The 26,269-nt window shown below is 37.3% G+C and overlaps 1 protein-coding gene across 3 annotated transcripts; it reads left to right on the top strand.

The window, feature by feature from the left end:
* sgta (small glutamine rich tetratricopeptide repeat co-chaperone alpha) lies at nt 1-26,218 on the top strand. Of its 3 annotated transcripts, none has more exons than XM_028816215.1 (12): nt 1-75; nt 3,338-3,476; nt 4,917-5,020; nt 6,072-6,153; nt 6,269-6,368; nt 7,260-7,364; nt 7,566-7,704; nt 8,281-8,343; nt 11,749-11,786; nt 20,507-20,602; nt 24,319-24,440; nt 25,823-26,218. In XM_028816215.1, exons 2-11 carry the CDS (start codon nt 3,377-3,379, stop codon nt 24,428-24,430), a joined length of 939 nt encoding a protein of 312 aa, XP_028672048.1. In that variant the 5' UTR covers nt 1-75; nt 3,338-3,376; the 3' UTR covers nt 24,431-24,440; nt 25,823-26,218. The 3 variants fall into 3 exon arrangements, with proteins under 3 accessions (XP_028672048.1, XP_028672046.1, XP_028672047.1); XM_028816213.2 differs by lacking the exon at nt 1-75 and adding an exon at nt 78-98; XM_028816214.2 differs by lacking the exon at nt 1-75 and adding an exon at nt 105-256.
* The last annotated feature ends 51 nt before the right edge of the window (nt 26,219-26,269 follow it).

The following is a 26,269-nucleotide window of genomic DNA, read 5'->3' as shown; positions in this document are numbered from 1 at the left end:
GGGATAAAGCCATGGCCAGTGATTGGAGAACGACGTCATTCATTTGGAATAATTCCACTTTCATAGACAAAAAAGGTACACTACCAGAAGTAACACAGGTAACTAAATTCAGATCGAAAGAAAGAAGGCAAGCCTTAAGTAAAGATAACACAGTCTTGATATTTATTAATAGCCCTGTGGCCCTAAGTGACGTATCTTGGCGCAGGCGCATTTTGCCATATCGTAAGCGCTCGTGCGTCTGCAGCTGGAGACCGAGGTGAGTTCAACTTTTAGAAAACGCGTTTGGAAGAATGTCTTAAGTATGTTTCATTTGGCAGTTTAGAACTTGAACATGAGTGGTATCGTTATATACTTTATTTGATTTTAAACTGGGAGGGCAAAAGAGACTCGTCCTGCGCTGGAAGCTTCTGTGGATCGCAGGCTGGCCTGCATGCCTACCGGGACCCTCCAACCACGGAATAATGTATTGTGAGCGAGAAAGAGCAAAGGGGAAGGTAGACAACGGGAACAATAGTAAAGCTTGAGGACACAGAAAGAGTGGCAGAACTCGAGGTCACAGAGATAAAAGTGAGGAGGTAATCGAAATGTTAGGGTTGTACAGTGTAATGAGATGAAAGCGAGGCCTGGAGCCGAAAACAGGAATGAAGACATTGAGACAGACTATGGGAAGGTGTTAAATGACGGGGTGTGTGAATTACAACGACGTAGTGGGTATAAGACTCCAGACCTACGAAAGAAAGCGGAATTCGTGTAGGCTTATGGTTTGATATAAATGTCAGCAAGCTAATTGTGGCCCAAAAATGACCAGACTGTTATTGGGGAAAAATGTTGGTATCTGTTCACATGTTTCCTCATAGGTGTGAAATCCATGTTTTTGGGAGAGTCCGAATAAAAGGAGTAACCAGATGTCACAGTTATAAAACACTTTTTGGCAATGATTTGCTTTAAATCCTTGTCTAATTAGGAACTGTTGCAGAGTATAGTGAGTTAAAGTATAGTCAGTTAAAGTAGTAACTTTTATAGTGAACACAGTTTGTATATTAGGACAAAATAATACGTTTTATGATTTTCTCAAAAAGACTTTAGTATTAAACACCTTAAAACTACTGTAGATATGAATTGACTTGTATGGTCTTGTAGGTGCCAATTTAAGAAGAGCTGAGAGCCCAGGTTGAGGGAGTCTCTTTAGTTCTATATATTGCTAATAAGTTGTTAAGTCAGTATTTCAAGTGGACCGAGTCCCGATTTTTAGTCGAGTAGCTGGATTTTATTAAGACGTTCAATGTGGGTAGGGTGCAAATATATTCAGGAAAGCTTAAGAGTTTCCCTGTTAACGTGGTAAATGAGGTGTTAGTTTCAGCAGTTTCATTTTGCTTCCTGGAAAAGTCTTTGCAAATTGAATTCAAGTTAGAGCAATGTTCTTTTTCTCACCATTATTAACTGGCAAAGATTGACCAAAGCTTGACTTGGACCATAAATTGAGAAAGCCAAGTAATTAGTGCAAAATTGTAAAGAGGTGTCCAGAGAAAAATGAAGTCTTATGTTAAAGATGTTGGGCACTATTGGTTTTATTGAACCAGTACTGTAGAGTTTGCTAATATAATACTTTAGATTCAGACCATGAGCTTATCTGCAAATCATTGTAAGACAATGCAGACTGTAACATGGGCACCCATCAAAGATGTGGCAAGTTTGAGTCATATCCTTCCATTTGTGTATTGTTTGTAATGGCTGTGTAGAAGTCATGGGCATAGGGGTCAGACCCTGTCTGGGCAACATTAGAGGGACAGCAGTTCATAGTAAGAGGAACCCATACACACACCTACCTATAGCTTATATCAGGCTGGTTTACAATTTCCAGTTATGCCAATGTGCATTTTTTTCTTAACCCATGCACTTTCAGTTTTTCTATTGGCACATCTTCAGTCCACTGTAGACTGTGTACATTAAGTAAGCATTGCATGCTGGGTCATTTTCTATCTTTTTCTAGATTTTTTTGGAAAGAAGTGCAGAACTACTCCTGTTTTGGTTGATCACTAGGTAAGCCTATGTTGGTCCAAATCCCCAGCATTTTTGCATCTTTCTGGTAGTGGCATTGCATCTAGGCCGTTTGTTAGTCAAAACCCTGCATTAAATGGTGGCATTCCCTCTTCCACACTACTCCTAAAGTTTGGAATATATCAGACTAAACATGCAGATGCCCTTTTCATGCAATACTCGAACATACTCTTATTTGTTAACACTAAGTTATTTGTAGTTATTTTGGTGGCATGATTTTAACTATAGCAATGTAATTTTGGAGACTAGCTATTGGATAATAGCTTGACTATTCTGTTAAAATTTCTGTGAGTCCTTTGCATTCACTTTGGTGGCAACTATAGTAAAAAGGTGTTTTTTGGAGAATAGTGACTGGATATTTAGTATGACTGTATAACTATAATAACTTTTCCAGCTCACTTTTATGGCACATATGCTGGCATCACACAATACTAACACCCCTGTCCTGTCTGTAACTTTTTTAGTCCAGATACTAGTTTGTGGTGATGGGATAATTTGTGTGCTGAATTTTCACAGAAGTTGGTAGACTGTTTGTAAAAGAAAGGCGGTACACTCCACAGGGCTCTAAGTATGTTTTATCTGTGAAGATAACAACTCACTATTATTGCTGTATTTTTAAAAGGTCTTGGTTAGCTGACTGTAATAATTGTTTGATTAACTTTAATCGTTTCAAGTGTTTTCTTTAATCAGTCTGCATTAATATGGAAATTAAAACATTTGTGATGCCTTGTATAACACCTGATCCACGTGTAGTGAAAGATTGTTTGGGTTGCCATTATTCTGGCTTGGGTTCACCCTATTTAGCTCTATGATTTGATCTTGGTTGATGAGCGGGGGTGGGGGAAGTTTTAACATCCGTATACTGTATAGTTTTTGTTTGTAAGTAAACAGTCTAAAGTTACTGTACAAATGGGCGCAAAATCCTTTTAAAACATTTGTATATTCACTTATTTCTGAAGGTTGTCCTGTATCTATTTTTCTAGCTTGGCTATGTTTCATAGACTGTGTAGCATGTTCTTATTGCCTAATAATAAGTACAGTGTGCTTTTGTATATTGTACCATCTTGTCTGTGGCAGTATGGTGCCCTTGAGTGAAACTCTGCCTAAGTTATCATTGTGGTAATTGCAGTGCTTTTGACCAGACATATTGGAGTATGTAGCCAGGTTTGCTTATGATAAGTTACAGAGGCACACACACACATCTTAATTTCTACAGTCTTTCCCTTTAGCTCAGTTATGCAGCCTTTTTTTTTTTTTTTTTTTTTTTTTTTTTTTGTAGGCTCCTCCACGGAGATCGCCTTTGTCCCTGCACAACACAATGGCCAACAACCAGCGTCTTGCCTACTCTATCATCTCATTCCTCCGGGACCAACTCACATCAGGGGACCTGTCATCAGATGCACAGGAGAGCTTAGAGGGTATGTGAGTTCCTTAAAAGGCATTCCTGACTGACCTTAAAAGGTTGACAATATGGATGATTAGTTTAATCCTGGGTTGAACATAGTTCTGGTGTTTTGATTAACCCTTTAACCGCCAACTCCCTAAATATTCCCCAAGCCAGGCGAAATCTGAACAATTTTTGTTTTTTTACTTTTTTACATTTTTTTTACATTTTTTACATTTATTCAAGCAGTATTGACCACTAAATGTTGTGCAAGTTGCCAGTGTATACACGAAATCTATAAATGTAACCTGAATTCTCAGCTAAGCAAAACATCTTGATACCAAACCGTGCCCTTTTCAATGGTAGATACTGTCGAAACTGTAAGCGGCCCTTCCACGACAATAAACTTTCATCAACTGCAACTGACGGTCCTGGCATGTAGGGCAACTGAAATGCTTCAAATAAATGATCAATCAAAGGACGTAGCTTGAACAAGTGGTCGCGGTTTGGATCTTTCTTATCTGGCTCGTTTCTGTTGTCATTCAAATGAAAGAATTTCAGCAGCAAAGAGAATCGGTTACGTGTCATGACAGCTGCAAAAATAGGTGTTGCATACATAGGATCTGTAGACCAGTACATCTCAATATCTGGTTTTCTGATTATTCCCATCAACATCAAAATCCCAATGAATTTTTTCATTTCGTTTTCATCAGTGTCAAACCAAGCACGAACACGGGAATGTGGAGGTAAATTGGGATTTTTCTCAATAAACTGTGCTGCATACAGATTTGTCTGATGAACAAAATGTCTGATCAAATCAGGTGACACAAACAGCTCATAAAACTGCTCAGCAGTGTAATTGTTTACATCAACAATAAAGCCACACGTTCCCTCAAACGAATGCAGAAAAGGTAGTTCACCACGGGCAGCAGCCCAGCTGAGATGCTGGGGATACACCCACTCAGCGCCGTCATCCGATGCGTCTTCATTCACAATATCATGCAGCGCACGTTGCTGCTCATCACTGTCACTAAAATCTTCTTCAGAACTGCTACAATCATGATCAGAACTGTCCAAAATCGCCTGCAAAGCCTCACTTGAAGTCAGTTTACGTTTCGCCATATTCACAGCTGTTACATGCGAATCACGTCACATGACCGGCCAAAACAACCACAGACTTGTCGAAATACAACGTAGTAATAATACCCACGCCAAACCGGCAGTTATACTACTTGCCAGGCATTCATATAACCACAGGCAAATGTGCCGGATAATTCCGGCAGTATGGCGTTAGCATTAAAACAGCGGTGCCGGATATATCCGGCAGAGGGCGGTGAAGGGGTTAAACAGTGTTTGGTTTGGGCAAGTAAAGCTACTTATTTTGAAAATTTACCTTCAGTCTCATACCAGTTGAGTCTTGTATTATAATTCATGCTCTTCAGTATTGTTTGACTTTGTTTAATTTTCACATTAGTTGCAATTCAGTGTTTGGAAACCGCTTTTGGAGTTTCTCTTGAAGACAAAACTCTTGCAGTTACACAGACACTTCCAGAAATTTTTGCAGCTGCTACACTAACGGTAAGAGGGTGTTGCACCACATTTATGTCTTTTTATTACAATAAATAAACTTGAAGAACCAGTTAGGAAACCTAACCGTTACCTAAAGCCAGTAGATGTGAAAAGTAATTGGTTAGAGGGAGGAAGCTGCTTTCTTCAATGATAATGCAGTATGTTTAATAAGCATATTAAATGGAGATGCATTAATCAGTAATTTAGAAATGTTGGCAGTAGCAACCCATTATACACTGCTCACCAGTACTTATTACACTTTGATCTGTTCTAATCTTAAACTGTACATAATTGGTTAATGTAAAACTGACAAATGTGTTGTATCTTTTTGTGCATGTTTCCCTTGGTAACACCTGTGGCAAGGTGCAGGTATTCATGGATTTGTTTTTTTTTTTTCTTTGTATTTTAATTAACATAATTTAACAGAACTTGGACAGAATAGCTATATAGTGCATTTTTAAACAAATTGTTGATTCTTTAGGATTTTCAATTGATGTACTAGTGATCAATAATGTGCAAACAACAACTAGTAATGAGGTGTACAGTTTAACAAAGAAAACTCATTGCCGCTTTTAAAATATGTTTTGAGCCATCTTTTATACCCTCTGCCACCATGATGTTAATTTACTGAGGAATAGACTGAAAATTGTAGCTAAAAAGGAACCACAGAAATTAAAAAAAAAAAAAAATCATCATGGTTTTATAAGTAGCACCTAAGCAGTTTTACATTATTTATTTTGTGTGTGGTGATTTTTGGAAATTCCTGTTGGGTGTGTCTAAAGCATAAGCTCTGTGAACCTTTGTGGGATTGTGAGAACAGTGAATTTGTACCCGTTTATAGTGGTGAATATAATTTTAACTCATTAAAGACAGACATATTTTTCATGACTGACTCCAGTTCATTTAACCACTTTAAAAATATCTTTACTTCGTAAAGCCAGTTTTTGATTGTATAGGCCATGTTTTTTTGACATGACAACTATGTGTTTTGTTTTTTTTTTGTTTTTTTTTTGTGAATAAATGCTAATATGCATTGTGGTCATCTTTTTATTATGTTTAGGATGCACCTCAGGTTACTGTTCATACACCAGAACCACCAAAAGAGGAGGATATCACTGAAGCCGAACGTCTCAAAACAGAAGGCAAGTGCCAAATAGTATAAATAAACATGTAGAATGCTCACACATTCATTTTGCATATTTCTACATTCCATCCAGCAGCTACAAATTCATGACTATTGCTTTGGTTTCTCTTTAGGCAATGAACAAATGAAGGCTGAAAATTTTTCGGGAGCAGTGGACTTCTATTCCAGAGCACTAGAGTTAAACCCAAACAATGCTGTATATTACTGCAATAGGTAAGGGGGGAAAAAATAATGGTGTTACTTTTCATGTCCCCATCTGCCACATTCAGGGAATGTACACTTGCTTTTGGATTGCACAACATAGTTGCACAAAAGAATGCTTTACTGAAAAGCACAAATGCAGTGCTGAGTTCACAAAGTTAAGCTTTGCCAGTATGATTAGGACAAAGCCCTCATTCTCTGCCAGCTCATGTGTCCTATGTATTGTAATAATTCCAGCTGTGGCAGATGGCCAGCCATACATCTGAAACCAGTGTTTTGGGGAAAGGTAGCAGTGGAGGGAGTACCCTGTGACTTCTGTGGAAGAAGTACAGGTTTCTTTAACCTTCTTATATAATACAGTACCGTGGCTGTCCGTTGTTCTGTCCAGGGTTTTAAGTCACCTGTAGTTCGCAAACCATTTGACCTACTGATGTGAAATTTGGTACACATATACTACTTGACGGCTACTGTCTGCTTACGGAGTGGTGATTGACCTCCAAGGTCAAAGATCAACCCAGGAAGGTCAAAAATCAAATTAACCTGTTGCCTTAAATTTGGGACACATACTACGCTGAAACTCTTCACTACAGCTTTTTTAAAAGAGAAGAGTTTTGGGATTATTACTCTTATTTTTATCTTTATTGTAGAATCAACTCTCTCCAGCGGGCAGTAGAGCGGCTATGCAGCGGACGCGTACCGGTCAAAGTATAGTCAAGTGTATTCACTGCACGTTATTGTGCAGTACGCCGTTACTGGTGTCTAATAATCTTATCAGTGATGTTATAAACTGACAAGTGTTTCAAACCTATAGTATATCCCCAACTTATGCATTGCTTTTTTTTTTTTTTTCTTGTTTTCTGGAGGGAGAAAAAAGTGTCTACTTTTTTGTTGTTGTTTTGTTAGAGCTGCTGCACTAAGTAAATTGGGCAACTATGCAGGTGCTGTCCAAGACTGTGAACAAGCAATCTCAATTGATCCAAACTACAGCAAAGCCTATGGACGCATGGGGTGAGTACTCTGTATATGTATATCCTTTTTATCCTTATTCCCTTAAATGTTTCTTTCTCTTTTAGATGAATGTCTTGTTTAAATAGCATTTAGTGTAATTGGAGTCTTATGCTATTTCTTGTGGGGTGAAGTAGAGATTTCTCCTGCAGTTGATGCATGATATTTTTCTTCTGAAGCCACATACATGTTTTCTCATTTTAGTCTGGCTCTTTCAAGTCTGAATAAGCACAGTGAGGCAGTGACATACTACAAAAAGGCACTGGAGCTTGATCCTGAGAATGAGTCATATAAATCCAATCTAAAGATTGCGGAGCAGAAAATAAAGGAGCTGCCCAGTCCTGTAAGTGGTCACATTCAAGTATCTCATGCTTTATATACATTTAGGCTAATGTTTTAGGTGCTACTTATACTGTTGTATAACATGACATTTACAAAGGCCTGCTTTGGTTTTTAACACTTGCAGAACATAAAGTGAATATTGATGTCTGTACAATGAGCCACGTTAAAAAATAATTTCACTTTGGTGGCTTAAGTGAGTGATGTTTCTCAAAATCGCATTCTTCAATATGAGGCTTGTGAGTCCTATATTAATACTTAAGACTAACTAAAGCTCTCGTTTTCACAAGTAATTTTACCAATAAATCACAAACTCATAAAACGCTCCATGCATGGGGAACAGCAACCATAATACTGATACTAAGCCTTTAAGGTCTTACTATGTATAATGCAGCTGCTTGTTGCATGCTGTTATGTAGTATTTTGGTGTTACTGAGTTTAGTATGTAGACTACCTAATATTTGTCTATTACACTAGGTTACAAGGCTTTTGCCAAGGTGCTGTTGACAGTTTCGGTGAATATTATAAAAATAGATATTTTTGTGTTGTGCTCCAATTTGTATAATTTTCTTGGAATCAGGTACCTGGTATGGGAGGAGTGGATCTGGCTGGATTGCTCAGCAACCCAAGCTTCATGAATATGGTAAGCATCCTGTGCTACGTTTGCCATGTAGTAGGCTTTTTTCATTTTTATGGATTACTAGCTGTGCCCCACAGCTCTACCTGCTTAGAAGTGAAACGGTACAACGAAGAGGGCCCTGCCTGGCTCCCTACACCAGACATCACGTTAGGGCTGGGCGGTATGACCAAAATTCTTTATTACGGTATTTTTCAAAATTATACCAGTTTCACAGTATTAAACGGTGTTTTTATCCCCATGCATGAGTGGATGTTAGCTAGTCTACTGCAGTAATTGCAGTGGAAAATGTGGTTAAGAATAACCTATTCCACTGTCATTAGAATTGTACATTGTACAAAAAAACATTTTAATGTGCACACCAAACAACAGTTTCCTGCTGCGCCACGTTCTGAACGTTGTTTAGGCTATTTAAACCGGTATTGCGGTATAAGAAAAATCCATATCATAACAAAAATAAACGGTTTTCGGTATGAACTGGTATACCTCCCAGCACTACGTCATGCTTCCCCCTCCTCTTGGCACGCAGCCTCTGTCTCAGATTAGCACGAATATATCGCTCCTGCAAGCGAACTATGATTCTTAGTGAGATGAGAGAAGTCGCAAAATCAACCATAATGTTCAAGAAAATTCTAGAAAAAAATCCAGATGTAAATGTTAAGTAGTTCTCTCGTTTGCTAGCTAAGCAGATGCAACATATGCCTCAAGGCTGGCATGTGAGTGAGGATGCCCCCCACTCGGCCTGCTGTGTCTGTCTCAGATTCATGCAGCTAAATAGTTATTGCAAGCGAACTATGATTCTTAGAGAGATGAGAGAAATCACAAAATCAACCATAATATTCAAGCAAATTCTAGAAAAAAATCCAGATCTAAATCTGAGTAGTTCTCTTGTTTGCTAGCTAAGCGGATGCAACATACGCCCTGAGGCTGGCATGTGAGTAAGGAGGCCCCCCCAGTCTAAATCCATTAAGTAGTTCTCTCTTGAAAAGCAACAAGATATATATTGTTCTCCTCCTCAAACCAGATACTAGGTCTGCTGGATTTCCTTGCATGACAGAGTTGAAGGCAGGGGTGATAAGTATGACCAGAATTAAGTAAGAGTAAATGTGATATGACTTAACAAATTAATTTCGCTTGTAAGCTGCACCTGATCAAATTTTTACTTGGTTTTAGTCAGTTAGCAGTTTAACCCTTTAACCGCCAACTCCCTAAATATTCCCCACGCCAGGCGAAATCTGAACAATTTTCGTTTTTTTACTTTTTTACATTTTTTTTACATTTTTTACATTTATTCAAGCAGTATTGACCACTAAATGTTGTGCAAGTTGCCAGTGTATACACGAAATCTATAAATGTAACCTGAATTCTCAGCTAAGCAAAACATCTTGATACCAAACCGTGCCCTTTTCAATGGTAGATACTGTCGAAACTGTAAGCGGCCCTTCCACGACAATAAACTTTCATCAACTGCAACTGACGGTCCTGGCATGTAGGGCAACTGAAATGCGTCAAATAAATGATCAATCAAAGGACGTAGCTTGAACAAGTGGTCGCGGTTTGGATCTTTCTTATCTGGCTCGTTTCTGTTGTCATTCAAATGAAAGAATTTCAGCAGCAAAGAGAATCGGTTACGTGTCATGACAGCTGCAAAAATAGGTGTTGCATACATAGGATCTGTAGACCAGTACATCTCAATATCTGGTTTTCTGATTATTCCCATCAACATCAAAATCCCAATTAATTTTTTCATTTCGTTTTCATCAGTGTCAAACCAAGCACGAACACGGGAATGTGGAGGTAAATTGGGATTTTTCTCAATAAACTGTGCTGCATACAGATTTGTCTGATGAACAAAATGTCTGATCAAATCAGGTGACACAAACAGCTCATAAAACTGCTCAGCAGTGTAATTGTTTACATCAACAATAAAGCCACACGTTCCCTCAAACGAATGCAGAAAAGGTAGTTCACCACGGGCAGCAGCCCAGCTGAGATGCTGGGGATACACCCACTCAGCGCCGTCATCCGATGCGTCTTCATTCACAGTATCATGCAGCGCACGTTGCTGCTCATCACTGTCGCTAAAATCTTCTTCAGAACTGCTACAATCATGATCAGAACTGTCCAAAATCGCCTGCAAAGCCTCACTTGAAGTCAGTTTACGTTTCGCCATATTCACAGCTGTTACATGCGAATCACGTCACATGACCGGCCAAAACAACCACAGACTTGTCGAAATACAACGTAGTAATAATACCCACGCCAAACCGTCAGTTATACTACTTGCCAGGCATTCATATAACCACAGGCAAATGTGCCGGATAATTCCGGCAGTATGGCGTTAGCAATAAAACAACGGTGCCGGATATATCCGGCAGAGGGCGGTTAAGGGGTTAAACAAATCTACCAACCCAAATGTATAGCATTGTTCTAGACAATATGAAATTAAAGTTCATCTCAATATTTTAAACTTTTTTTTTTTTACTTCCTCTGATGTTAACTATTTTCTGAATTTGCTTGAAAGTCTTAATGTACAGTCAACTTTTTTTTGTGTAATTCAGAAGTTGTTTTATTGGGCACATCTAGGGACCTTCAAAAAAGAATGCATGAATAGCAGGTGATAACCTCAACCAACCCCCATTTCGAAGAGCCTGAAAACTGCACATTTTTAAAATTTGACTATTTGCTCTTCTTTTTATTAAGAAAGACAAGATAACTTCACTTAAATAATAAAGCACCTAAAGTGCTTTACAGGTACTTACAGTACAACTGTTAACCTTGCCTGTACACCAAAAAAAAAAAAAAAAAATTGACTTGCTCAGATTCCCTAGTGGGGACAGAAGCCTTGGTTTTTGAAGTCCAGTATCTTAGAAGTGTAAAGTACTGTTGCTGCAATCTTGGTAAATGGAGCAGATATTGAGTAACCATTGCTTTGATTACACAGCTACATTGCAGAGTGTGTTGTACCTGATCATAATTTAAATTCTTGATGTCATATGTGCATTTTACCATGTTCTGAATATTGTCATAAAGATTGTATTTTTTCCTTTAGCAGTGGAGCTTCTCAAATTAAGTAAAAGGTACTAAGCTCAGGTCTTGGAGCTACACCCACTGCTGGATGTTCACTCTATTTGTTTACAACAGAATAAATGTATATGATTTATATATTTTGTGAGTTCATGTGCTGTTTTTGACATATTTATGGGTTATGTTGCCTCTCAAAAAATTGGACTACTTAATATCCTGTAGTGTGTTTATATTTAAAAAAAAAAAAAAAAAAAATAGATGTGTAGCCTTTTCCAATCATTGGAGTCCCCAGTTTCAAAATAGTTGAGCATTAACGTGTGAAGATGTCCTCTTAATAAACTGTCTTGTCCTGTCTTTTTTTTTTTTTTTTTCCCCTCTTTCTAGGCATCCAACCTAATGAACAACCCACAAGTTCAGCAGCTGTAAGTATTTGTGTGGAAGTGAAATGTACTTACAGAACTGATTAGAGGGCCATGTAAATGATACTAGGTTCACTGTTTGTTTGATGGAATTTTTAAAATATGCACAAACTATAATTGTCAAAAATACAGATGTTATTTAATACTTTTAGATCAAAAGGTGCATAGACTTCTACAAGTCTGGATTCAAGAAGTTGCAAATCATATTTTTGTTTGTTTTGCAATCAGTAACTCAAGTGGAAAAGTAATGCTCACTTTTTCAGAAAATCCTACAATGAAGAAATGTTGGTTGTATAAATTCCTCATGATCATATATTGTAAGATTACCTTTAGCTTGAATTCTACTCATAATTTTAATCCTAGTGAAAACATTTCAACTTTTGTTTGCAATCTTCCATTAACAAGTTTCTTTCTGTCACCCTGTGTTCTTGAATTTCTTTGTTAATGTTAAAAAATATATTGATGTTGTCTTTTTAATGTTTTGCTTAAACTGAAAAAATTCAACTCCTTCAATCTTTAACACGTACCATTTCAGTTTTATAATCAGATTAGTTTCTGCTCTGTTGAATTTCTGCAGTGCTTCTATGTATGTTTTGCAGTAAATTGACCACCACTGCACATATATATATGGTTTCCGTACACTGTATGGATGTGGCTATTGATGAGTCCACTATGATTAGTCCTTCTCATAATTATTACTTTAAACTTTCTAACCTTGCATTGTGTATTAATCTTTTTTATATATATATATATATATATATATATATATATATATATATATATACACACACTACATTAATGTAATACCTTACATTTACTTACAGTAAATTTATCTGCTTCAAATCTATCCAAGCCTGTAGCCTGCCAAGGTCCCTATTAAATTCTTTCATCTTTTATAGGTTATCTACTATTCCATCCAGTTTGGTGTATTTGTCCACACTGCTGAACCTACCTCCTACACCTTTTGTTTGGATTCCTCATTTGTACAGGGGAAGACCATAGGTTAAGTTTCTTTCTGAAAAAAATTCCCTTGGGGAACATAGTGATGGCACCTGCACACTATTACAGAAGTGCCCCAAGGAGTCATTTTTGGCACAGGTGTACAAAGCTTTCCCCATGTTTTAGTCAATGAATATTTGTTGTGGGGACATAATCACCCCACTGGGGAATTTCTTTAATGACCATAAATGCATATTATTCCACCTTGGCTGGCGCATGGTACTTCTGCAAGTCTTGTATGTATTTAAAAAAAAAAAAAAAAAAAGCAGCACTAACACTTTTCCTTGAGGGTACCACTTCTAACATCACCTTATTCTTGATAAGTTCCTCACCATAACTCCGGTGTTTAGGCCATTTAAGAAGTTTAACTATCATTTTTGTTTTAATTGATTTCTTGGGTTCGTTGGTATGTGGAAAGGTAACATTACTGCCCAGTTCCAGAGCAAGAACATTTCCAGGTGCACCTGTATACCAGCAAGTTATAGAACAAATGAAACTGAAGCATGAACGTGCCTCACAGTACATATAGCACTTTACATTTACAATTTACAAAACAGCTTGGACTTGTTAGAGAGCATTTTCATTCTTAGTGTTTGCATACAATTTTTTTTCCCTCCCTCACTTTTGAAGACTGTTACCACTTGATGGGTTGTATGATTTGCTGTTTACATCATTTCACTACTAACACATTCTACAGTTGCTGAATTCAGGCATTTCTGCTAATTAGAACTTCAGTGTTCCATTTTAAGAGGTAGTAAAGGAATGGCTTTTTATTTCTGCATCTGGCTAGTAAGTACAAGGTTAAAATATGAAACCATTGAGATATTTGATGTCTTAGATTATGCACATACTTGCATTGCTTATTTTTGCAGTCAGTTTTAGTGGTGTTCTCATACAAGTAAGTGGCAAAATTGAGTAAAACCTAAGGTCAGTTATTTTACTGTTGATTTGTGGTGCCCAAACACCATATTAAAGCATACATTCTATCAGTGCAAATTTTGTGGAGGAACGAGACACCTTATAAATTGCAGAATTTGGTGTTTTTGATAAAGGTGATGGACCATAGCTAAGTCACAATGAGCCTGTGAAGTTCTTGGCAGACTTTTTTTTGGTGTGGTTTTTTTTTTTTTTTTTTTAATCCCTGTTTCTTGCCATGGATTAACATTTGCAATTAACTGATAAAGAGCTGCTTGACTTTTTTTTTTTTTTTTTTTTTTTTCTTCTTTTTCTTCATTGCTTCAAAATCAATACAGACTTAGCAAAAGGTTGGCACTTGCCTCCAGTCACCCTAAGCAGATGCCTTTCCTTCAACTTCCAGACCAATACCACTTCAGTTGCAATTCTTTGTGAAACATCAACAAACTGAGCAGTTTACATTACTCCTGCCAAACATGCTGTAAAAATCAGCCCTAGGCAATAGGGTCTGCCCAGTATTTGCATAAATTTCTTTAAGACTTAATGACCACACCTGTATAGAAGTACCTGCTTTCTTTATAATTTGTATCCCTTATTTACTTAAGGCTTTGTTTTGTCACTTGGCTATAGGAAGAAATTGTATTGCCATGGAATATTTTTTTTTTTTATTAATATTTTTATTTTATTAATTTTCATTGTAATCATTCCATACAAACAGATCAATTTATAACCCAACAAATTTGAAAACAAATCAAACCCCACCCCTGAGAAGGAGAGCTTAGCTAAAGGAAAATTTCTTTAAGCTTTTTAATAAGGCAACATTAGACAAAAGAAGGGGAGAAGTAAATATCTATATAAATAAGAGATGGAGAAGGGAGTTAAATGCAATAATAGTTAATTCTCTTATTCTAAAATAATATTGATTAAATCCTGCCAAGTTTTGAAAAAATTCTGTACAGATCCTCTAACTGAAAATTTGATTTTTTCCAATTTCAAATAATATAAAACATCGGTTTTCCCACTGACTTATAAGAGGAGAATTAGGATTCTTCCAATTTAACAAAATAAGTCTGCATGCCAAGAGTGTAGTGAATGCAATCACCGTTTGCTTGTCCTTCTCCAATTCCAGTCCATCTGGAAGGACACCAAACACAGCTGTTAGTGGGTTAGGAGGGATTGTGATACTAAGGCTGTCTGAGAGGCACTTAAAAATTTTTGTCCAAAATGATGTTAGTTTGGTGCAGGCCCAGAACATGTGACCCAGTGAGGCAGGAGCTTGGTTGCAGCGCTCGCAGGTTGGATCCTGGCCTGGAAACATTTTGGACAGTTTTAAGCGAGACAGATGAGCTCGATATAATAATTTTTAGTTGAATAATTCTATGCTTTGCGCATATAGAACTCGAGTGAATGCTCTGCTTTGCTACCTTCCACTCCTTTTCTGATATATTGATTAAGAGATCTTCTTCGAAATGTCCTCTTGGATCTTTGAAAGGTAGGGACTCTAATAAGATTTTATATATTGCGGAAATAGTGTTTGTTTCCTCGGAACTGAGCAGTATTTTTTCCAGCATTGTGGAGGGTGCAAGGTGGGGGAAATCGGGCAATTTCTGTTTAACAAAATTTCTAATTTGAAGATAGTAAAAGAAATGTGTAGCTGGGAGGTTAAATTTTGAACGTAATTGTTCAAAAGATGTAAATATGTTGTCTATATAAAGATCTCTGAGCATTTTAAAATTAGGTAAAGCCATGCCACCTTCTGCCTGAGGTCTTTGTAGGGTCGCTCTTCGGATACGTGGGTGTTTTGAGTTCCAAATGAATGAGGTTATTATTGAATCTAACTGTTTAAAAAACGATTTATTGATATATATTGAAATGTTTTGAAATAAAAAGAGAAGTTTAGGAAGGATATTCATCTTAACAATGTTAATTCTTCCGGCTAGAGTGAGATGAAGGGTTGACCATCTATGCAAGTCTTGCTTAATTTTTTCCCATACAGACGCCAAAATTTTTGTTGATAAAGAGCTTTATGTTTACTTGTGATATTTACCCCTAGGTATTTAAACTGATCTGCTATGGTAAAAGGTAGGGTGTCTAATTTAATATTGTATGCTTGTGAGTTCACTGGAAAGAGTATACTTTTATTCAGATTAATTCTAAGACCAGATATCTTTTGAAATTCTGTTAGTGCTGTTAAAACAGCAGGGACAGTGTTTTCTGGGTCCGATGTATATAAGACCATATCATCTGCATATAGAGAAATTTTCTGTTCCAGTCCTTCTCTGACAATCCCCTTTATCTGATAAGAATTTCGGCAGTGAACCGCCAGTGGTTCAATAGCGATTGCAAACAACAGTGGCGACAAGGGACATCCTTGTCTGGTACCACGTTCTAGTTTAAAGTAGTCTGAGCAAATTTTATTAATACAAACTGAAGCTTCTGGACTGGTATACAGTAGTTTGATCCAAGCACAAATATTCGGGCCAAACCCAAATTTCTCCAATGCAGTGAAAAGGTAATTCCATTCGATCATGTCAAATGCCTTTTCTGCGTCTAATGATAGTAATTTCTCTGGGGTGTTTGGTTTTGCTGGTGAATATATAACATTAAACAAGCGTCGGAGATTTGAAGATAGATGTCGGCCTTTAATAAATCCAGTTTGATCTTGTGATATTACCGAGGGCAGCACTTTCTCCATCCTTCTAGCTAGGATTTTTGAGAGTATCTTAACATCATTATTCAGGAGTGAAATTGGTCTATATGATGCACATTGTAACAAGTCCTTATTTTGTTTAGGAAAGACGGTGATTAATGCTTGTCGAAATGTTTGAGGTAGTATTTGGTGGTCTTTAGCTTCTGTAAATGTTACCAATAAGAGTGGAGCTAGCTGAGTGGAGAATTTCTTATAAAACTCTACGGGGTAACCATCAGGGCCTGATGATTTCCCGCTTTGTAGTGACTTTATAGCGTCTAGTAATTCTGTTAGCGTTAGAGGTTTATCCAGTTCCTCAGCACTTAAAGCATCTATTTGTGGTATTTGTGAATTATCCAGAAATGCATTAGATTGCGTGTTGTCTTCTTTGGGCTCAGTGTAATATAAAGACTTATAGTAATCTCTAAATGTGTGCATTATTTTATTATGGTCGATGATTTCTTCTCCATTCTTGTTGGTGATTACTGGTATTGCATTGTGAACTTCTTGTTTATGAATTTGTTGTGCTAAAAGCTTATTAGCTTTTTCTCCGTGTTCATAGTAATGCTGTCTAGACTTATAAATAAGTTGTTCAGTTTCTTTAGTTGTTAAGATGTTGAGTTCTGTATGCAGGGCCTGCCTTTTCCTGTGAAGAGCTTCACTTGGACGCCTGGCTTGTTCTTCATCTATTCTAGTAATTTCATTTCTTAGCTCTGACACTTTCATGGTTTCTAATTTATTTCAATGGGAAAGATATGAAATAATCTGGCCTCTTAAGAAGGCCTTTAGAGTTTCCCAGAGTGTTCCTGCAGAAACCTCTGTGGACGTGTTTGTCTCTAGGAAGAAGCTGATTTGTTTGGATATAAATTCTGTGCAGTTCTCGTCTGCCAATAAAAGAGGGTTAAGGCGCCATCTGCGAGGTGAGTATGAGGGGCTTATTGATTTTAGCTCCAAGACTAGAGGGGCATGGTCAGAGATAACAATTGTGTCATATTTGCATGATTTAATTGTAGGCAGGAAATTATTATCTATAAAAAAATAATCAATTCTTGAGTAGCTATAATGCACTGGTGAGTAGAACGAATATGTTCTTGAGTTTGGGTTAAGAAACCTCCAGGGGTCTGATAAGTTGTGATCATTTAAAACTGTGTAATTATCTTTGCAGTATTAGATGTCGTCCCCCCTGTCACAGGAGTCCTATCTAAGAGTGGATTTAAAACACAATTAAAGTCCCCAGCCATTATAATTTTATGAGTGTTCACATTGGGAATGGATGCAAATAGATTTTGCATGAATTCCTTATCATCAACATTGGGTGCATAAACATTTATCAAAATCATTTTACTGTTATATAAGTTGCCCATGACCATCACATATCTCCCTTCAGGGTCCGACACTACCTCTGATGCTACAAATGGAACTGTTCTATGTATGAGAATTCCCACCCCTCTAGTTTTCTTTATAAAGCTAGAATGGAACATTTGGCCAGTCCAGTCTTTTTGTAATCTGAACTGATCCTTGGTTAGTAAGTGGGTCTCCTGTAGAAATACTATTTTAGCGTTTAAGCCTGTTAGGTGAGAGCATACTTTCTTTCTCTTTAATTCGTGATTCAGGCCTTTAACATTCCAGCTCACAAAGTTAACTGTCCCATCATGGAGACATTGATTCTGAGTTTTTAATGTCATTTATAGTTTTAATTGGTAATATGGCAGTTTTAATCTTAGTTTCAAGATTCCCCATGAGTTGTTGCATGTTAGCCTGTTGTTGCATTGATATTTATAATTATAAGGATTATAAGAATAGATTAGATATAACCTGCTCTCCTTCTCTCCCCCCTTTTTCCCCCCACCCCCCCCATTTTGCCTCCCCACATGAGGCTAGATCCCACTTCGCGATGTTCCAGTCCTCTGACATACGAAGAGGCCGAGCACGTCCGAAACAAAACAAACCCCACCCTGCAGCGGCGTTACAGAATTAAAACAGAGATATCTTTTACAGTTAAATCCTTAATACTATCTGCCGAAAATGTTCTCATTAACAATATTTAAGCTTGAAATAATCTTCAGCGCTTTTAAGTTAAGATATTAAGATTAAAAAAAAAAAACAACCCTGGGAATGATTTTAAAAACTAGTCTAGGATAAACCTGGTAATTCCTACTGTAATAGTATAATGGTAATTGTATAAATAGTAGAACAAGCAATAAACCAAGGGTATGAAGTTAAACAGTCTACTTTAAGGTATAGTAAAATAAAAAAAAATAAAAAAATAAAAAATAAATAAATAAAACGAATCCTACTTTAATCACTTCCACATTTTCACACTCACGTCTATAACTCTATAACTCTGATTAAAACATAAACATATAACATATAAAGTCCAGATAAAAAAAAAAGAAAGTAAGGGATGTATAATTATAATACCAGTCTCTTTAAACATGGATCCAGCGATCAGATCATAGGTCCTTCCCGTGCCTTGATAGAATATGGCTCTTTAATTTTAATTAACTTTCAAAAAAGTGTCGGAAACAGCTTCTTTAATTCTTTTTCAGCTTCTTCTTTGCTGAAGAAAATATAATGTCGATCTTGAACTTCCACTTTCAGTTTGGCAGGATACAAGAGGCTGTATTTGATATCGGCTTCCTGTAGCATCCTTTTAATGTCGATGTAGGATCTGCGTTTTGCAGCTGTTGATGGTGAGAAGTCGGGAAAAATACGAATAAGATTATTTTCGAATATAATCTCTTGCTTGTGTCTGAGAAGTGCCATCACATCAAGCTTACATCTTAGTCGTTCGAAGCGGACAATAAAAGACCTAGGTTTAAAGGCGTTTGGTATCTTTGTGCGATAAGCCGTGGCTATCTCATTGTCAAGTTTAAAGTCATCTCCAATTATTTTAGACAGTAATTCTACTGCAAATTTCACTGGGCTTGAGCTTTCTCGTTTCTCAGGTATACCCTCAATTCTAATATTATTTCTTCTGCACCCATCCTCCAGGGCTGCAAGTCTGTCTCCAAGTTTTTTGTATTCCGAGTTCGCAGCTGTGGCTTTTTCATCGGCGTTAGATGCCAGTTGTTCCGCTGTTTCCACTCGAGCCGTGAGTCCCTGCTTAACGTCTTCCAGCTGATCTGAAACGTCATTAATATGATCATCAAGCCTTTTCAGTTTGGAATTAGTTTCTTCAATGTGTTCCACTAATTTCTCCAACATGCCTTTAAAGTTCATGTCGAAACGTTTAAATAGACGCGTTTCCTTATCTTTGTTATCCTTCTTGAGCTCAATGGCCACCTTCTTAAGATCATTTGTGTTATCTTTCTTAAGCTCATTCATGGCCGTAACCATGGCAGTGGCCAGTGTAGCGATCATCTCTTTCTGTGTAGCGATCATCTCTTTCAGTTCGGACAGTTCGCTTCTGCTTTCGTGCTCCGCAAGTGAAAATGCAGCTCCTGTTACAGGCTCGCGATGAGTAGATGAGAGCACGTCCTGCAGAGCCTTTCTAGTCTCGAATGATCCTCAGAAATCGGCGATCCCTCGCGACCTGTATCACTTGCGCCTTCGCTCCCATTTTCACTCTCGACTGGAGACGATACAATGGAGCGGGGGTCCTAGGAATTCTGCGCACTCTTCTGCCTGTTCCAGGTCAGTCTCCGTGAGGCCATACCTTACACTTGCACTCAGGCCGGAAGTCTGTCCGGACTTTGCAGCTTTAAGTTTCTTTTCCGGTTCTTTCTGACTTTTCTTCTTGTTACTCATGCTTGTATATTGTAGTGGAAGTTCCTTGGTCGGGTTAAATACAGGATACCTCTAAATAATATGAAATACGTGGGAAAATAAAGCCGCTGCTAGCGGAGCTCTGCTTCAGACGTCCATCTCCTATAAACGGACGAAACCAACCTGCCGTGGAATATTTTTAAAGCACAACATGCTAGCATCAAATAAATTGAGACTTGGGCGACCCACTCACGAAAAGCTGTATGATGTTTAAAGTCTTAAAAGTGTGTTTTACTTGCCAAGCCTTTTTTGTAAAGTGAATGTCTACACGTGATATTTACTCCTTGATCGGGCACATGCTCATTTCATATAGTGATGTTCTCTCATTGTTCATTGTGTACTTGTTTTCCAGAATGTCAGGCATGATGTCTGGTGCTTATGGTTCTATGGGAGCAGCTGGAGCAAGTGCAGGACCTGGTTCTAATGATCTGTCCGGTCTAATCCAGGCGTGAGTATCTGACCCTTGGAGGAATATGCAGTAAAATGTAAATGTTTAGGAATATGTTTGATTCTGGTTCAGAGCGAAGTTTGATATGGCTTTATATTTTCAACAAATTAGAGAATATGGACAGAAATGTACATCATGGTATTACCTGAAATTCAGGTAGTTAGGGGGGAAAAAGTCACACCAAATTCAGTTTATTCTTGTGTAGTGTTCTTTGCTGAGTATAAGCTCACAACCTCTAACATTGGTGTCATTCTGCATGACTTTTCCAATAATTATTCTAAGTTGTAGCCTTTATTTACAGAAGCTTACCACTGCATGTTTTGTCACCCACATTGACCCAGTTTTAGCATTTAATAGCCCCAACAACTTGCTTCTCATAACATCTCAACGGACAGTGTGGGTGATCTTTTGTTCCTTTTTGAGTATAGTAAAAATTTGTGCTTCCAGTTGAACACTTAATTGGTGGTTAACCATCAAATGGCAAAAATCAGTGAATGTTGCAAAGAAGACAGGAAAGCATATGCTTTGGACTGTGTACAAGGAGGACAGGCTCCTCAAACATTCAAGGCAGCCTAAATGTCTTTTTGATATTGTTTACTACTTGTGCTCATTTTATTCTTGTGTGCTCCAGATAAATTGGCAGGAAAAATGAGGTGATCTCATGGAACTTCTGCTGTACAATTCAAGATTTTACACCATGATGAAAAGCCATGAGAGAACTGCATAATTGAATAACCCCTGTGATCCTTAGTTGACATCCTCATATACAACAAAATTCTACAACTGCAGTCATTAAAATTAACATGATTTCTTACCAGAAGCGAAATCCTGTAGTGTGACGATGGCCTTGTTCAAATTTAACAACTGTAATGCAATAACAGTTGAGTATTCATATATGTTAATGTTATGTGTTTAAGGAAACAATGTTACTCGCACAGTAAAATGGAAATTTCAGTTTGATATACATCAATCATGACCGTGTAAATCCTAATGTAACTGAGGTGGTCAGTTGACACTGGAGGAGGACCGTGCATATGAAATGCTACTTTAGCTGCAGGTGGAAGTTCCTGTCTCACTTTATGCAACTGTTACGGTTCTGCCTTTGTCCAGAAACTGCTCCATAAGCTTTATGATATTAGTCTCGGAAAGTCTTTCTCCCGTGGGACGACTGGGATTCTTTCCTGAATAAGGAGTGGCATTGCACTTGTACTTTGTCAGCATGCCCATGTTGATCAAACGCAGGAAACTCTGCAGTCTACTTGTGACTTTAAGCTGTATGAAGATAACTAAATAACCTTCGATCTGGCTTTTGTACAAGTAACATATAAATGTTTTTATGTAAAGACCATCACAAACAGTACTTTGCACGATACCTTGGCAAGCTTTGTAAGCCCTGCTGTTTCATTGAAGGACGTGCATGTGGCAGATTCACTTGCAGGATAATGCTCGACCTCTTACTGCATCCAAACAGTGCCATCTTTCGACTTTATGCCTGGTGCAGCTGTTTTATGTGTGAGTGGATGTTTCTTGCAGGTAGGGCTTCTGTTCTCTTTCTCCAATGTAGAACCCTCATCCAAGTTCACCTCTGTTGTAGCACATCTTTATTTGAAAACTAACAGTGTCGGATCAGGGGGAGCGTGAATGTGACTGAGAGAATAAAATTGAATAATGAAACAAAACGCTAATGTTTACAAGAGCCATACATTTTACACTGGCTGTTACAGGCTCAAATAAATCAAATGTATGTCTTTACTATATAATAGTAATAATAAATAGCTGCTCACTACTCAAAACAATTAATGCATGAAAACCCCGGGATTGAACCCACCACCTCTCGGATCGGAAATAGCAGTTCTTAACTCTACACCAGCCAAGCAGATGTACTGTATATGTGGGTGTGTCTGTTGTACCCTATCCCAATTGCTTTTACTCTGGTTAAATTCATGAAAAGCAGCGCACTTGTTGTTTTGTTATATCTGTCTTTTGTGAAAGTGTTTATTTGATATTTGGACTTTACTCTTCAGACTATACACTTCACGTCAGCATTTGGCCAATTATTAGTAGAACATGAAAAGAGTTTGTTTTAATTGTGTTCATTTCTTGCCTCATTTCCTGTCATCCTACATTTACACAGATTGTTTGTAGACACGGAACACGCATGAAATGTATGTTTTCCAAATAATGATTTATCATTTACCCTATACAATTCAAGGCACCTCACACCCAAATAAACACACTTGAGCTGGGAGAACTTTGTGTACGACTAAAGCTGCGTCGGTGGGGAATGGGATAGCAGGCTGCCTGCTGCTGGTGCTGATCGACACGTTTGCAGAACAAAAGACGCTGATGAGGTGCGAGGGAATTTAAGGTGGCCTGGGATTACAAGTTTTTTTTTACAATTGGGACAGGTTCAGAGTTTAAGCATACTAAATAATTTCTAGAGGTAGGTTAAATAGGCCTTATGTATTTTTTTTGTACATAAGTTTTTGTTAAACTACCCAAATTTATGTTGAAAATAATTAACATATTGCAGAGTACTATGAAATGAATGGTAACAAAAATGATATAAATATCTAAATTGCTTGTTGTAACATTTTGTATAGCTTTTGAAATTATAACTAATAAGTAGCAAATGTGTTCGATTTTTAGCATCTTTTCTTCTGTTACTGTCAAAGTAGCATGTGTGTGCATTGTAAGGTCTTTTAGCCAAAAGCCAGCCTAGTTTTGTGGAAGGAAGAAAGGAAAACCTGGAGGCATTGGAAAGCAGACCAAACACCAGCCAGTACCCCACCTGTAACTGATGCCTTTAAATCATTACCCATTTCACATAAGCAACTTTTTGATTAGACATTTACTGTGTGCTTCTGAGAATCCAAGAAGTTGTTATAAATATTTCACGTTGACCTATTGAACTGGGAGTTTCAGCAAATAAGAACTTTTCAGATCACTGGGAGCTCTTTTCTTTGGAAAATACCGGTTTGTGATCCAGATGCACAATGTAAATTTAGTGTTTAATGTAAAGTAACTTGTGAGTCTTTATTTAAAGTAGCTTGTGCTCTTGGACATGTTGGGTTTTTGAGAAGAACAGATTTAATTTTAATGGATTATATTGACACAGTTGTTAAAGCCTAAGATGAAATTTGTTTTGAAACAATGTTTTTCGTTAAGAATCCATTATAAAAACATATAACCACATCCTTTTAATTGCAGTAAAATACCAATTTCAAACTGTCCTTTTTATTTCTCTTTTTTTATATTTCCATGTTTATTACAGAATTTTAAAATGTACATGATTCAGTTATGGAAAGTCAAAATTGTTGAAATGATTATCACTCTTTTTAAAATGAAATGGGGATTGGAAAGAGAAATCTTAATGTGAAATGACTCAACCTATATGCTCCTATGTAATTGTGTAAAATATGCCATTTGAGGGATCATATGTAATAATTGTTTGTAGCTCACCTATGTCACTTTCTACCTGTTTGGTTGGTGGAATTAATTCAGAACCAATGCTGCAGGAAAACCTGATTTATTTATTCTTGCCCTTGTTTTGAGAATGATGTGTCAGTAAACAAGTACATTTTGGGCATGTGTTTACCCCACACACACACCTCACAGAAAGCTGACTGCTTAAATGGAAAAAATTGCTTTGTTTTAACAGTTTTGACTAGTCCTAAGTATCTTTTCTTCCATTTTATATTCCTTCCATCCTGTAGGGGGCAACAGTTTGCTCAGCAAATGCAACAGCAAAACCCTGAGCTGATTGAGCAGCTGAGGAGCCAAATCAGGAGTAGGACACCTAGTGCCAGCAATGAGGAGCAACCTTGACATGTGAGAGGTATGATGTGAAAGGCAGAGACATTGCTTAATTTTGTTTGTATTATAATGGGCTGTCTATAGATTTTTATATACTGCAGAAGGAAATACAATTATTGACATTAATTATGTACATCCAAAAAGTGTAAGTTAAAGTAAATCACTTAATTACCTATATCCATTGTTAAGGGTAACGCATTACAAGTAACTTTCATTACATAGCCAGATTACTTTAATGTAATGAGTAACCTTACACAATACTGTACTTATTTTACTGAAGTAAAAATACCTGCGTTTAATTAAAAAAAAAAAAAAAAAAAATTTTAAAGTGTAGCTGTTTTTTTTGCAATAACTTTACCTGGGGCTGTCTGTGTAACGTGCATGTCCCGGCTGTCTGGTGACAGCAGAGGAGGAGCTTAAGCACATGTAGCAAGTAAGCAAGGGAAAAGACCTAAACAAAAGCTAGACGTATACATTCGATCCTGAATGTGTGGAGGGAAAAATTTAATCTGCTTAATTCAGAGTCATGGAACCAATGATCATCACATCAGCACTTGAAGTAAAGCAAGATGCGAACATGGTGGGCAGTACCTGCGGTCTTTGGCTCAATCACACAGCCAATCAAAATAGAGTGCTGCATGCAATCCAGTAACAAACTTATTACTACAGTGTCAGTTTTAGTTTTAATCTAATAGACATTTTGAACCATATTATTGGGTGGTGCAGCAGCTAGTGTTCTTACCATGCATCTGTGGGAACTTACGCTGGGGATTTATAAAAAGAGGGTGGAGGTTATTTACTTCACATTACAGGAGACTAAACATATTTATAAAACACAAGAAAATTATCAAATCTGATCGTTTCCGGTAAGTTCAATGAAGTTTCATATGTGGGCTTAGAATTTAATAAATACTGGCTCTTGAATAGTGTAGTTTTACATACAAAAGAAGAAAGAGAAACAAATTATAAAATGCAATGCATTACAAACAAAATAACTGTCACTTTTAGTTTACTTTGGAAAATAACTTGCATTACTCCCTACTTACTAAAAAGTTAATGTTCCTTGATACTGCCTAGAACAGTCTTTATTTAGACCTATGTATTTCTTTTAAGTATCTTTCTATTAAAACAGGCATGAAATGACACATCCCCCAATGATCATATGTTTTGTTGTGTACAGAATGCATTTACATAAACCTACATAAGGGGGGAGTGGAAAAGTCTTGAAGATTTATTTAAATCCTTTAAACTCCCCCATCTTTGCATGTTTGTTTCGTTTTCAGCTTCTGATATTTTCCTGTATTTAAGAAAAAGGGTGATCTCGGACTCTAGCCTGTATATAAAGACGAGACAGTCCTCACAAAACTGTAAAACTGACTGAAATTTGTTCCTGTTTGTTTTTAGGTTGGAAGGATGTTCAGTTGTCGCAAGATCTTCAGGAAGAAGCAGCAAACGATGAAACAAAATGAAAGGACATGCATGTCGGGGGCCCCACAACCCATTGTCTTCAAATGACTTATCTTTTTTTATATATGTATATAACTTCTCCACCCTCTGACAGTTCGGACAGTCTAGACTTGTGGATCAGTTTGCATATCACTTGGCGTCATTCTTTTGGCGCACTCTAAAACCCCCCTTTTTTTAAGTACTTAATATTAATGTGACTCATGGCCATATGCTGTGAATTAATTTGTGAATACAGAAGAGGATCAAATGTTTCTCATGCTGCCACTGCTCACAGCTGTACATCCTCCCCAAGACAAGTGTTGTTTTGTACAGAAAGTAAATAATGGTGTTTTATTTGCTGCTCCTATTGTTTGTTTATTTGGAACACTTGTGTTCAGCCAATTG

Source organism: Erpetoichthys calabaricus, chromosome 12, assembly GCF_900747795.2.
Source record: "Erpetoichthys calabaricus chromosome 12, fErpCal1.3, whole genome shotgun sequence".
NCBI classification, from domain to species: Eukaryota; Metazoa; Chordata; class Cladistia; order Polypteriformes; family Polypteridae; genus Erpetoichthys; species Erpetoichthys calabaricus.
The sequence above is the reverse complement of the archived record's forward strand: the minus strand, read 5'-3'. Positions and strand labels throughout refer to the sequence as shown.